The sequence below is a fragment of the Thunnus albacares genome, chromosome 3, assembly GCF_914725855.1.
Source record: "Thunnus albacares chromosome 3, fThuAlb1.1, whole genome shotgun sequence".
Lineage (NCBI taxonomy): Eukaryota > Metazoa > Chordata > Actinopteri > Scombriformes > Scombridae > Thunnus > Thunnus albacares.
The window spans coordinates 16,903,372-16,917,877 of NC_058108.1; the positions used below are offsets into that span (position 1 = coordinate 16,903,372).

The following is a 14,506-nucleotide window of genomic DNA, read 5'->3' on the forward strand; positions in this document are numbered from 1 at the left end:
AGACCTGTCTTCTATTTAATTTTTTTAAACGAGCCATACACAGCTATAATGTTCTATATTTTTAAATAATTAAACTATACAGGATAAATGACTCTAGCTTTTGGCAGATTGGTTGTGAGATTTTCTATTATTTTTCTTGTTTCCTGTTGTTTCATGTCATTTTATAATTTGCATTGATAAGTAGCCATATATCGGTTACTTTGTATCAAACAGGGTTTCCGCCTCGGTGTCGTATCACCCTGTCTGCATTTAGTTACTTTGTTTACTTTTGCCAGTATCAGCTGGTGGTTGTTTGTAACATTATCCCTCACATACATAGTCTGTAGATGTTAACTTACCCATATTACACAAATGTGGCAGTTTTCACAGGGTCCAAAAGCTGAAAACACAATCCCAAAACCAAGATCCAACGTCTTGTTTTGACCTTAAAGTTCTGCAAGCCTACGCTGTATGTCCACTGCAGGTGTTGCCACCATAAAGAACCATTACGCAGCATGTCCACTCTGCAAACAGTCCGCTCACGTTATATGCCCAGTGTAGCCAAAGGGTAAGTGTAGAAGAAGCCTCCACAGTGACATTCATTTCATTTTATTTCTAATCAACATAGCTTAGAGAGTTAAATAAGCCAAGTTACTTTAAAATGTCACCGTCCTCTTCAGTAGCCACAAGTGACAGACCCGTATAAGCCATGCCCATGCACTCGCTCTGTGCTAAAAAGAAAATGCCCATAAAAAATACAATATCTAAGATGGGTCACTGTCAGGACATAGGGCGTAGGGTTTGCAAACATGAATATGGTGTGCAGTCTACTGGAATCACCCACAGCAGTTGTCATCAAAATTCCTGATGCTGCCACTGGGGGGTGGCAACAGAGTATGAAATTGTGTACTGCAGTTAATTTTGTATGTATGTAAACAAAACCAATGTACCATAACTAATTTCTCCATCTACTTTTCTCTCTTCCCCTCTAGGCACTTTCTCTTTAAGACAGGTACAGGCACGACCCCCCTCTTCTCCACGGCAACTCCCGGCTACACTATGGCAACAGGCTCAGTGTACTCCCCACCCACCAGGCCATTGCCAAGGAATACCCTGTCCCGCTCTGCCTTCAAGTTCAAGAAATCCTCAAAGTACTGCTCATGGAGGTAAGATGGAATGAGGGGGAAGAAATCAAAGACCTGTACACGCAGGACTATGGGCTTCTGTTCAGCCATAGCCACAAATCATACTGCTTGATATTTGCCATCGGTAAGATACAAACCAGATTCATACAAGGCCTGGAAGACCCTTTATATACAGTACCAGTCAAAAGTTTGGACACACTTTCCCATTCACTTAAATGAGAAAGTGTGTCCAAACTTTTGACTGGTACTTCAGCTGAGAGATGAGGTCATTTTTGGAACTCAGTTGCTTGTTGCTTGCAGAATTCTGCATGTATGGCCCAAGACAAGCATCACCAGTAGTGAAAGGGTTGTCAGTTGAAGGGGTGCCGAGTACTTTTGCACAATTCATTTGGGTTTACATCAGAATTGCTGCCAAATAACAATGGCTGGGACAGTAAAGCCTACTTTCCAGTCACAAATGGAGGTTAAGTTTAAATAGATTGCTGCCAGGATATCGAAGCACCTATTATACTTGGTGGCCAGATTTGCACAAATTCAGAAATTCAGGGTAAGGACTTTGGATTGCCATTCAGACTGCTTGGGACGATTTTGGCACATCATTCATCAGGAATGAAGTATGACTGGTAATCTAGCTAGCTAGACTTTGGCTGATATTGTTCCAGGCCACCTAGCTATCACATGGCACTATGTTGCTTGAATGAAGTGAAAACTGATATTTATGAGAAAAAACAAAAGCCTTACATATGGCAGCAACAATGATGGTTTAATGTACTGTGTTCCACTTGGATACATTTTCTGTCATCATCAAACTGCAAGATAGTGTTGGAAAACATTAATAACATAGATTTAGTTCTAGTTTAGTGTTAGTTTAGTCATTAAAATGTCTGTCATTCAACTTGGGAGTGATAGCAGGTTCCACTCCAGTTGTTATTGTCACTGTGCTACTATTGTTTTAGTGTAGCTAAAGTGCCAAAAGTGATGCACCATAAATTTTTAAAGCAGTTTTAATTGTTTTTATTTATTTGTTTATTTTGGCCACATGGGGGCAGTGCAACAAGCAATAATAACATAGCATTGAATAACATTAGCATTCATTTGGACTTGTGTTTGTGTCCACCTGATGAATGTCAGTCCAATATTCATAATATTCTTCTTTTATCTCTGGTTTAGTCTCCATCAACTTCTGAGAAAATATCTGGCTTTTAGTTGCTAAATGCTCAACTGTGTTCACCAGCTAGCAGCTAACTTTTGTCTGTTGCTGGACAGGGTCTGTACAGTGCTTTTTCACTGAAAACATTATTGTATATTGTAAACTGAAAATGGCAGTGATAAGCAGTGAGTGTGAACCACAACAAAGTTGAGGGCAGCAAAACCAAAACTGAGCCAAAAATGCGAAAAGGCTCTGAAGAGCTAAAAGGAACTTTAATACAAAAATATTGATTAATAAAGCTTTAATGCCCTTTAATGATTCAAATCTGATTGACCTATATTTGTATACATTATTACAAATATATACAACTATTATCATGCAGAAATCGGTTTGCTTTAATCAAAGTTCAAAAGAGTTCTTTCCTGTAAAAACCTTTTAAGGGACTTATCAGCAAAAAATAGCCCTAACCCTAACCCTGTTTCTCATAGGTCAGTCGCTATAGGAATCACCCCATCTCTCTGTGAAAAACTCTTTTGAAACCTATTTTTCTGAGGCAGTACAGATTCAAATCCTCCTCTGCTGAGGCTTTTCCCTTGTTGTCCCTTTGGCAACATTATTTGTGGGATTCCATGTTACAGCACAATTGGAAAAAGAAACACATTTCTGTATATTCAGTCGGCTTTGTATATTACAATATTATCAAATATATATACCGGTATGTATCAAATATGTATTTGGTGTATTGTATATACAGTACTGTAGTTGCAGTGTGCATGCACATATCCTCACTTTCTTTGGTCAACATTTACATGCTCTCCTTTACAAATGACATTTAGATATACTGCTCTTCTTCAAGCATGTCCCTTGTCCCTCATGCCTTTGGCTCCCTTTTCCATCCAGCTTCCCTTTCTTTTTCTTTCTTCACGCCCTACTCTTATCTTTCTCCATTTTCCCACCCATCCGTACTTCCCCTATCTCTAGTCCTTCAAGTTCAAGAAGCCAACAGGCATTTATAAGTTTACTGACTGACTCATTATTGCAGAACATAGATCTTAACAGCATCCTAGCCCTATAGTACTTGAATTTTCACACAAACTTTCATAACATGGCACCTCCAGCTACTCTGTGGTAATTTAGTAAGAAGAAAAATTAAGTCATGGTTCCAGGGTTCTGAAGTATAGAATCACACGGGAAGTCAGCAGTTAAGCTAATTAATCAAACATCCTAGATTGTGGAGATTTAGTATGCCAGAATGGTCTAAATGCAGTTTTGAGACAATTTCTATCTGGAAAAAAACTGTTCTTGATGAAGCAATGAATATGTCATTTGATATGACTGGTAATTTTCACATTTACATTGGCAGAATGTATCACCTATCCAAAGCTTCTATCAGCCTTATATTATCTGTATGAATATAGTTCTCATGTTTGCTTGGAAATAACATCAGGTGGTCAGGTTGATACTTTACTAAAATTTGATGTGTCAGTCCGAATCAGTGTGTTAACCTTGCAACATCTGTGAGAGACTTCAGTTTTTAGGTGAACCTGTTTTACTTTGGTGTGGCTCATAGCTGCTTACTAGCTTTAGCAGTCTCATCCAAATCTGTCTTAAAGAATGGGAGTGACGTTCATGTGACTTTGCATGAACAAGGACTTTATTTCTCTTCTGTGTTTCTACAACTATAATGATGTGCCCTAATCCTCTCTAGATACTTTATCACTGGCTATAGTAACTTAACCACCAATAAGTGATCTTTCATTGCACCCTTAGGTTCATAACTGGGGATGGCTTTAGAACACATTGTTGTATTCTTTATGAGAGGGTGGCAGTCATTGGCAGTGATAAGAGAATGGCACTGCATCCTATTTATATACAAAGCTGGGTACCTGACATGTCTTATTAACTGTTGTTCAATTTCACACTGCACTAGGTCCCAAAACTGTTTGGTCCTTAAAAATCAACATGTTAACGCTGATATTGGGAAATTGGCTTTTAAATATTATGCTCCACACAAGTGGAACAACTTGCAGAAGATAGTAAAATTAGACGAGCTGATCCCTTTTAATCATTTTAAATCTTTTTTAGCTGACACAGGGCAGTGTGGATGTGTGTGTTTTAATTGAGCTTTAACTTTTATGTGCCTATATTGCTTTTATCGCCTTAAAATGTTCCATATTATGTGTTTCATTGCTTTTATATATTGCTTTTATTGTTTCTTATATTTTATATTGCTTGTTGCTTATCTGTTCATATTTGCTTTTTACATTTGCCGATTATTGTTTCTTATATATTATATTTGTATTGTAATCAGGGTGTCCTTGGAAAAAGAGAGCTTTCTCTCAATGGCCTACCCTGTATGAATAAAGGTTTGAATGAATGAATAAATTAATGAATTGACAGCATGCACGTCACTGTGGCTATGGCTACATGCTGGCACTGACTCACATCCCACAACAACCTCACTAGATTATGTCAAACGCACAGGTTATATGGACATGTGACATCAAAGACAGAAGGTTATGAAGTTTTGATTTACATCTAATAGTTGACTGCATCTTGGCAGTAACTGTAGCCACAAAAGCAGCGGCCATCACCAGCCATCTGCTGTCTAATTGGTGAGACTTGGCTAGCTTGCTGACAAGAGCATCCAGGGAGGTACAACAAAGGGAGACTTGAAACCTCAGAGATGACCCTAGAAAATAACCAATTCCAACAGCATTAAGAAAGTAGTTGACTAATGTAATTATTTATCTAATCTATCACTGTATCATTGTATGACAAACAATGAAAAAAATGTAATTTCTCATGGTTTTATGGTTGATAATAATAGTGCGTCATTGTTGGTATTCACTGTTTTAATTGTTCAGCTGTATTTTTGTACAATGCAATATTATTGGAGATTATTGGAGCAGAAAACATGACCTGCCAACCTGCATGCATTTCGTGTAGCAGGCACGCATTTTGACATCTATTCTGGTATGAGTTGTTACTTTAAGGTACACAAAAAGAGGCCAATTGTCTTTTTTTTACACTTATGTAAGAGATAAATAGAGCTGAGCCAATCGAGACATTAAGCTGGTATTTAAGCTGGTCATTATCACCACAGTATCATGCTGTAGGTGTAACATGAAACAACTCATACATCATACAGCCAGCCATCTCTTAAAAACAAGAGGCAGCCAGATCAACTTATGACCACACTGCCCATACACTTAAGACCATTTTGGTATGTCACTGGTTTCCAACACAAATACGACTGTTAAACACAGATTTGTCACTAAGACATAATTATCTATTTATGTTAGCAGCCTTAAGTCTATGTTATAGTTTACATGTAAATATGATAAACACATTATATATAGGCTTCAGATTAAATCTTCATTTGTAACACAAGATAGATTATCAGTAATACAAAACATTCACTATATGGCCAGAAGTATATTAACACCCAAATGAATAGTCTTCCAACTTTCATTTATTTTCCCACAATGGTATGAGTTTGAATCCCGTAATAAAACATTTCCCTTTTTTTACATCTGAAAGTTTTGAATAGTTCTTCTATGTGACATGTTAACACTTGCTCTCCTCCTGTTTTCAACATTTTCAAGCAACATTCAGAATGCAACTGAGTGTTAGTTAGATAGATACGTTTCCTCAAACAAGACTCCACAGACGATTCAGATTGTTTAGTTTGTCATTACAATGTCAAAACATACCTAAGAGGCATTCACAAGGACAGCTATGTATTCTCGTCCTGTTTTTAACAGCTGTCGTAACTAAGACAACCACAGACGCATATGGCTGACGGTCGCCAATTAACAAGGTCACTAATTAATCTGAAACACCTGCTGCCCCTGGTTACACATAACGTTACACACGAAAAGTAGCCTTGCCAGCTTTTCACTGAGGACACTCTGAAGTGAGGGGAAGAAGAAAGGAAAAATCACCATGAGATACTGGAAGAGAGAATTGAGGGAAAAGAGTGGTGTGTGTGTGTGTGTGTGTGTGTGTGTGTGTTGGCAGTCTATAACTTAGCCCACTCTAGGAAAATTTCAAGGAAAGGAAATACCTCCCATTGCAAATTAAGTACACAATATGTAATTATGTACAATAATTCATTGTGCAAACAGTGATTCACATCTGATGCATCTAGGTTGCCAAAGTGATACTCCAAAAATTTATACAGGGATGGCAGGTCTGCAATTAAAAACTCCTTTTGTGCAGAAGACATTCAAGATCGAATCAATCAATGACAATGATGATGATTACTCATGAAAGATCTAAATGTATTGCCATAAGGCATTACATACATCACATGCAAATGGAGTGTATTTTGAAAGGTCATCATAAATTCAAAACAAAACAATTGTGAAGCTGTTGTTTCTTTGTATTGTGAAGGTAATTGAAGACAAAACCAATACTGAAGAAGGTGGAAGTAACACAACTATCTTTTTTTCTTTTTTTTTTTTCTTTTTTTTTTTTAGGTGTACAGCCCTCAGTGCAGTAGGGCTGTCTGTGCTGCTCTCTGTCCTGCTCTGTTACTGCATAGGTAAGCCCACACACACTCTTACACATGCTTTCTCTCTCTCTCTCTCATACACACACACACACACACACACACACACACACACACACACACACACACACACACACATTTCATCACTGCTGTGAATATATGCACACACATTAGTCCAAAGGGTTAGTTTGGCCCAGGCACAGGATGACAAATGAGACTTTTATTTGTGCTTCCCCTGATTTGTCCAATGTTAATCCCTCCTCATCTCTCTTCCAATCTTGTCCAGCTCTCTTCCCTCTCTGAGTCTTTCTGCATCAGCCGCTCTTGTATTCTTGTTGGTTTTCACTCTGTGGTATGAGCCGATCAGATAACCCAGACTGCCAGGGTTTTCCTTTCTCCAGGCCTTATTCCTCCCTTTCTGAATTACCACCGTTTTCCAGGATGTGCTACGGGTGATGTGACTAATATCTCAGGCAGATTTAATGGTAAAATGTCTGGAACCCACATTGGAAACATCATTAGAGTGAGATATGATGAATTGTTAGCAAACAGTACCATCAGAGTTTGAACATCATTCTGTCAGAATCAGGAAAATGGGTCACATGATCATTTTTCAATCACAGAATTTCTATGTAACAAAGTAAAAGTTTGATATAGGAGACTGATCATCCCTTCATCAGAGGAAACCTGCATAATACTGATGACGGACAAATATGTAGTTCTTCAAATAGCAGGAATGCTTTGTTCACAGCAGGACTTCCAGGGCTGATGAAAGGCCGGAATCTTCTCAGAGTAATAACTCAGAGTTCATGGCACGCAAGGAAGAGTGTGTATATGTCTTCAGTAATCCAGTGCAACTCTACGTTCAGTGCTTTTCACCACTGACCACTTGATCAGCCCAATTATGTTATACAACTATGTTGAAATTAATTGTGGGTGAATGCAAGTGTAATTACAGACATGGCAGCTCTGAAAAATGATCCTTTAAGCCACTGAGAAGACTTAAAAGATAGGCTCACAGTTATTCAAGTCAGGTGTCTATATGAACCGTGAAAGAGGTTTTCCTCGTTGTAATCATTCCTCCTGTTCATACTGACTGTTAAAAGATCATTTTTGCACAGAAATACATTGTAGCAGCATTATGAAGGGATCTTCTAATGGACGGTATGAACAGGAGGAATGATTATTGTAAGAAAAACCTATTTCAATGTTCATTTGGGCTCCTGACTGCTGTTTTAAGACAGACTTAAAAAGTTAAATTTATTACATTTTAATTAATTTTTAAATTTGACCAAACAGTCATCAGTCAACCCAAAAGCAAACATTACTTTTGTGATGAACTTGACTTCACACTCTTATTGTAAGAGTGTGTCACTGCAGTCATTAACCTCTTCAACCTCACTGGACCCACTGGAGGCGTTTGCATTTGCATAAAAGTAGTGGAGAATGTCCTATGAGGAGGGCTTTAAGAATACATTTTGGAATACATATTGTTTCTGGGCACTCAAATTGTGTTTTCACTTTTGAGGTGAAAGTACTCAAATTTGAACTTGAAATCTGAGAAGAGTCACAACATATCTGTATGTGCTGGCTTCACTCCAAAAAGAAAAACAAATTAGTATTAGCCTTCAAAATCCCTATGGACACCTTGCATTTACAGCTCATACAAAACATGCTTCAGTGCTTTTTCTTCTCTCCTGCACCGCTTAAGATCTGTCAGGGTAGTTTGCTCCTTTTTAGATGGTGTGCAAGCGATATTTTTTTAAAAAGCCCAGAGAGAAAAAAAAAGGAAAGACTGATAGAAAAAATGAGTCAGAGGGGAGGAAGAGTGGTATTTTTTCTAAAGGTCATCGATTCCCACAATGAACAGAAGCAATTATGATTGGAGCTCAGATGGTCCTTGGACTTGGAGATCTGTTGCCACAGGCTAGTCTGTGGGTGTGGGGTGGGGTGGGGTGGGGGGTGGGGGGTTGTTGTTACATGCCTGCCCATTTATGTGGATGTGTATGTGTGTATCTTGAGCTCCCCCCAGCAGCATTTCTAGAAAGATGTTTTTTTTTTCTACTCAAAGCATCTGTTTAGAGTTTCCTGGGATTTTACTCTTCACACACACACACACACACACACATACACACTCACATGAATCTGTCTCACACACATGAATGAACACACAAAAACACACAGGCAGATACTCACAGCTATCCACACTAGAGATGCAGTAGAACACACAGGAAGATATTAACACACACACACACACACACTGAGCAACATATCAAGGGTGCACAGGCACACATGTTTTGATTGGCAAACGCATATACCCCAGACACACACATACACGCACGCATGCACACACACACAGTGTACCTTTGGCCTTGACAAACTGACATAATGACATACCAGACAACATATGATCCATGCCTGTTCTTGTGTGTGTTTTTTCTAGGGTATATATGTGTCAATCATACTGTGAGTGCCTTTGTACCCTTGTGTGCAATTTCATGTTCATGTATGTGTGTGTGTGTTTCCTCTTGAATTACCCTCATGTCTTGGCTGGAAGATGTATTTGGCTTGATGTCTGAGGAAAGCTTTTTTGTTCCTATATAAATGTAATAAATAAAGCTTAAAGGTTTAAGGGAGAGCAGAGAAAAGTAAAAAAAAAAAAAACACATCAAAATGAAATGGAGCCATTTCAGATTGTATATCACTACAGCTGTAAAGATTAATTGTTACATCTTGAAAAATTCATAGAAGAGTCACAAGTAGAGCTACCTCGATACAACCACTGATTTTAACAACACTCTGTGAGAAATCCATGAAATATGTATGTATCTGTTAAAATATGTGTGTTTCTTAGTACACATGGAATAACCATGCAGACTCCCTCATCAACAAAGCAAACTTAAGATTGTATTTCCTCAGGCAGTTGAAAAAATATGGGCTGAACTTCTTACTAACTTTTTACACCAGTATTTCTTACATGGTTTATTACTGTAGCCTGTGCATCACTAACCATTGTTTACTGCTTTAGCTGTTTCTAAATCTCAATGAAAGCACATACACCAATCTAAAACAAGCTCATTAACAATTTTTTATTTTTTATATTGACATCTTAAACTGATTTTATTTTCTCGTTCTTAAGATCTGATAAATAATGAAAAATGTATTACAGTGTCATCCTAAGAAGGCAGACCAAAACATTAATATCTCTTTAGTTGTAAAGTACTTATATTCATTTCAGGTTTGAGCTACAGTAGATGGTGAAATTTTGCTAAGTTGTGTCTAGTCTGATTGTTGACTTGACTTTTATGGCTGACATATAAAATTCCAGGCTGAAAGTGACTCAGACCTGCCCTCTTGGCACCCATTACCCCCCAGTTTACCAAAGTCGATAAGATTACTTTCTGAGCCCACTCTTAATAAACAATTGACATGCAAAACAAGTGTGGAGCTGCTGGATACACCTGCGTATAACTCTTTCTGTAGACGTGGAGTGGCTGTTTTTCTGGTCACTGAGTTTATATGCTAAACTAGGCAAGATCGTATTAACAAAGACACAAACGTACACATATAAAACCTTCCTCTGTGACTAATTGAGCCAAGCTGTACACCATAAAACAGGGCCCTGCATCAAACAAATGCTCAGCAGCTACAAGACCTGTTACATCTTTATTCAGTAAAGCCATTACAATGCAAGTGTCTTCGTGACTCCCACTGGGATGTGCTGTTGATTGATTGTTGTTGTTAATGATTCTCTAAACTTCATCAATTCAAGTCTTTTTTTGGTCCGGTACTTTTTGCAGAGACGATTTTTCTCCCCTCACATTTCACTAAAACCACTTCATCTGATTAGCCCTATCAGTGTGAGTCAAAATAGGTCAAATAATAAGGATACACTGCTTAGTTTCAATTTTTCCAGGAATTATTTTGTTATTATTATCTCTGCATTTGGAACATTTGCATGCAGGCCTAAGTTATACTACCATGGGTGTAGTATCACCTCGAGAGCTGCAGCATAATGATTTGTAATAATTAGAGGAGGTTGATTTTAATCTCTTATGAATCTGCCATGTAAGTAGTTTGTGAAATAACAAGGACACTGTGTCATAAATGCAAAGCACTGCTCTCTTGTAGCACTCCTGCTGTTCAGCATTTATGTCCAAAACATAGCTCAGGGGCAGAGATATGGGGTTGAGTATTTGTGTTCTTCAGATGAACTGAATTAAATATTGATTTAAATGTGTCCTTTATGGAATTGGTTCTGGATTTAAAAGCATACTGCAATTTAATACTTAAGTAAATGTTGATAATGATGTTTAACTGTTATATGTTTTTTAGTTTTACTCCAGAAGAACAGACATCGTTTCTGAGTGGTGCAAACATCTTCATGGTCAGAGAAAAAATGTACATAGTTTAATAACTGTCACATGATTCAGGGTCATCTTTCTCATTGATAGTATAAAAGTGTGTTTTAATGTCTAATCTTTTAAAATCTAAATGAATGCTTGTCCTATGAAAATAGGATTTTGAGAAATGTAAAATGATTTTTGAAGGTCCTGTACACACACAGTGTTGTTCTGGTTGATCAGAGATCTCCTCAGGTTGTTGTTGGGTAGAGCACAGGTCACCTAACTACAAGAAATCAAGATGATAAAGGTGGAATTTGACAAGGAGTTTCATGCTTGCATCCCCACTGGAATGGCCTCCTGGGTCACTTAATTGGAACAGGGCTATCATTATTGCTATTAGTTATAATAATACTATGTCTGCTATGAAAATGGTCTTTAAGTGTAGTCTTTACACACCCACACTAATCAGGCAACATATGTGAAAACACCTGTGTGGGTGGACCACGGACATATAGAGACTCATTATGTGATGGGAACATTTGTTCTGTCAGCAGTTATAGCTGCCTCACATCGTTAGTATACTCTCTTTAGTGGATGAGACTTTTTTAACAGCTTATTCAGCCTCATCCATAAACAACATCTTTTGTTCCTAACACATTTCTTGCCTTTCAAGTGGTGGATCAGGCTGCTGCAGGCCCGCTCAGTGAACTCAGATCAGTTTGCTCTTCTGGACGGACACAGTAAAGGCTGATAGTGCTCGCTGGGTTGTTGATTCCTGCCCTGCTTTGAACACAGTAGGATACTTCATCTTCCATCGATCCGAGTGGTTCACCTGCTGCAAGGAGTTTTTAAGAAAGCTTCCACAGGATGGTTTCCAGCACCGCTTCTTATCACAGCTTCAAATTTACAAACCAATTAGTTTGTATGAAAGATGGGAAATATTGTGGAATTGATAGCAACCTGTCCCCCTGTGATGCATGTATGTATAGTTGATATTAGCCTCATTACCATGTACCAAGAATATATATGACTTTAAAGTTTTCAAACTGACTTTTTTACCTTCTTTAAATACACAACCATTTTTTTCTGAAATGTTCTGTTAATTTCCAAATTTCCTAAAAAGGTTCTGATAGAGAGAACCAATGTTGTATGACTGTTACCATGGCCATTAATCCTCTTACTTTATCACAAAGACACACACACACACACAGACACACACACAAATGCATACAGGCTCCTGTCGATTAGCCAGCACTCTCCCATGACCCTTTGCTCCTGTCCTCACCAGGAGGGGTTGTGGGTAACAGGCTGGCACAGCACGGCTCTAATTTAATGAGGCAAAGAGGTGTGCATGTGTGCAGAATCCATGTGTGTGTGTATATGTGTGTACGTGAGTTGGGGGTAAGGGGGGGGGGGGCACGACAGGGGTTTCTCTCACTAAATATTCCCATGTTGAATCAGTAATTGGTCCTTGACATGACTCTGTGTAATATCTGCTGTGTGAGGAGTCCAGTCCAGGGACCCTGAAAGGTTTCTCCATTTTAAACCAACACAAACAGGTTACTGCTTTTGATTTGTGTAGCATCACTGTGTCACGTACTGTATTGTCATGGAACATGGACCTCTTCATCAAACTTCTCTCAGATGGAAAACAATCAGGGTTTTGTGTGTTTTATTTTGATGTCCCATAGTGGTGTGTCTGCTTTTTAGAGGCTCCTAAACTTATTAGGGAAGGGTTAGGGTTAGGGTGTTAGGGTTAGGGTTAGGGTTGGGTTGATCCTTTGTTTTGTTTGACATAAAAACAATCTAATTTGAGGACACTGAATATTGGCTTATGATAACAGCTATCACTATATCACTATCACTTATGTTGGTACTGTAGTTGCGTTCTGAATCAGATATGATTCAAATACCATAGCTGACCATATGTGTATGATCTGGCAGTGCCTTCTGCAGGCTCTTTTACAGAACAGACAGTTTAGAAAGCTCTGTGAACTGCTATGTTACTATGTTAATAAGTTCTCTGAGTTGCATTGTGTTAGGTTCAGCACTGTCCCACTGCATAAAATGTGAACTGTATGGTCATGCAACACGTGAATGTGATTGATAAATTCAACAGTTCAGCGTTGTTTAGTATTATTGTACTGTTAGTGACAATGAAAGGTGGTTTTATGATGTAATAAAAAAGAACAAAATGAACCAAGATACGTAGTATATAAATGACAAAATTAAACAAAACATGTCACATTGGACATTCACTTTTTTTCTCAAACATGCTGTGAAATATGTTTCACTACTTTATTAAAAGTTAATTGAACATTGATGATTTTTACTCACAGGACAGGTTAAAGTAACTTTACAGTTTACAGCTACTTCAAAAGTCTAAATCACTTTAGATATTTTGATGGTGAGCAAAAAGAAAATGAGGCATAAATCTTAAACGGTATATGTTGGAGTTTTAAGTATTGGCTGTTACACTGGGGATCTCTCCTAAAATGTGTTTGCACGAAATATGAAAATCTAATGGGCATATCATTCCCATGAAATTTACTGATCACTTCTGCTACAGTTTATCCTATTTTGAAACCCTTTCATTTTTAATTAACCAGTGGTCTTTCCTCCAGGGTCACCCTCAGGACAAACTTCATATTTAACAAAATGGTCAGTATGTAGTTCTTTGTAACACTTTTTGGGGAGTGTAACATTGCAGTTTCTAGGTTTGCTAGAGGGACTTTAAACTAGACTGGTCCACCTGGTTCCTAGGAACTGAGACCAGGTCAGGTCCAAATTATATTCACTGTAATCAGATCCAGGTGGGGTGCCGTCATATTGTTGCAGGTCTGGGATTTTTTGTGTCATTATGACTAATATCAGTGGATAGTGGATCCAAGCGGATTGGTCATCAGCTGTGATCATGTGGTGCTTCATAATCATCACAGGAGAAAAATGACACTTGTTTTGACCATGGCTGCTTGTTAATTGATGGAGCATCATGCTGCTGCCGGTGTTGGTGTTCTCTCTCTGGGTCTGCTCAGGTCAATTGTACTTTGAATTGTGTCTAATTATCCCCAGGTATAGACTGGAAACATTTGGCTGAGATGTGTGTAAACCCAGACTACAGCCTACAATATTAAATTGTGTGTAATTCTGTTGGATTGACGAGGCAAAGTAGAAAACCAAAACCCTCTGCTGCTTCATTCTATAAAATGCCACATCAGCTGTGCAGTTCTTCATCAGACAGCATAATTCAGCAGACGCCATGCAGAATATATGTAGGTGAATGAAAGTTAGAGGAGGTGTCATGGTGAATAGGGTCTGGATGTTGTTTCTTTTCTGTCTGGAAAAGAGGAGAAGGAGGGAGATAGCAAGT

At 38.3% G+C, this 14,506-nt stretch overlaps 1 protein-coding gene across 7 annotated transcripts in view; it reads left to right on the forward strand.

Moving 5' to 3' along the window:
- LOC122979333 (teneurin-3-like) overlaps positions 1–14,506 on the forward strand; it is a 370,351-nt gene that overhangs the window by 242,696 nt on the left and 113,149 nt on the right. For all 7 annotated transcript variants that reach the window (XM_044346691.1, XM_044346690.1, XM_044346688.1 and 4 more), the window contains 2 exons: positions 972–1,145; positions 6,759–6,823. In XM_044346691.1, coding sequence (XP_044202626.1) covers positions 972–1,145; positions 6,759–6,823 — 239 coding nt within the window. The remainder of the gene's footprint in view (positions 1–971; positions 1,146–6,758; positions 6,824–14,506) is intronic.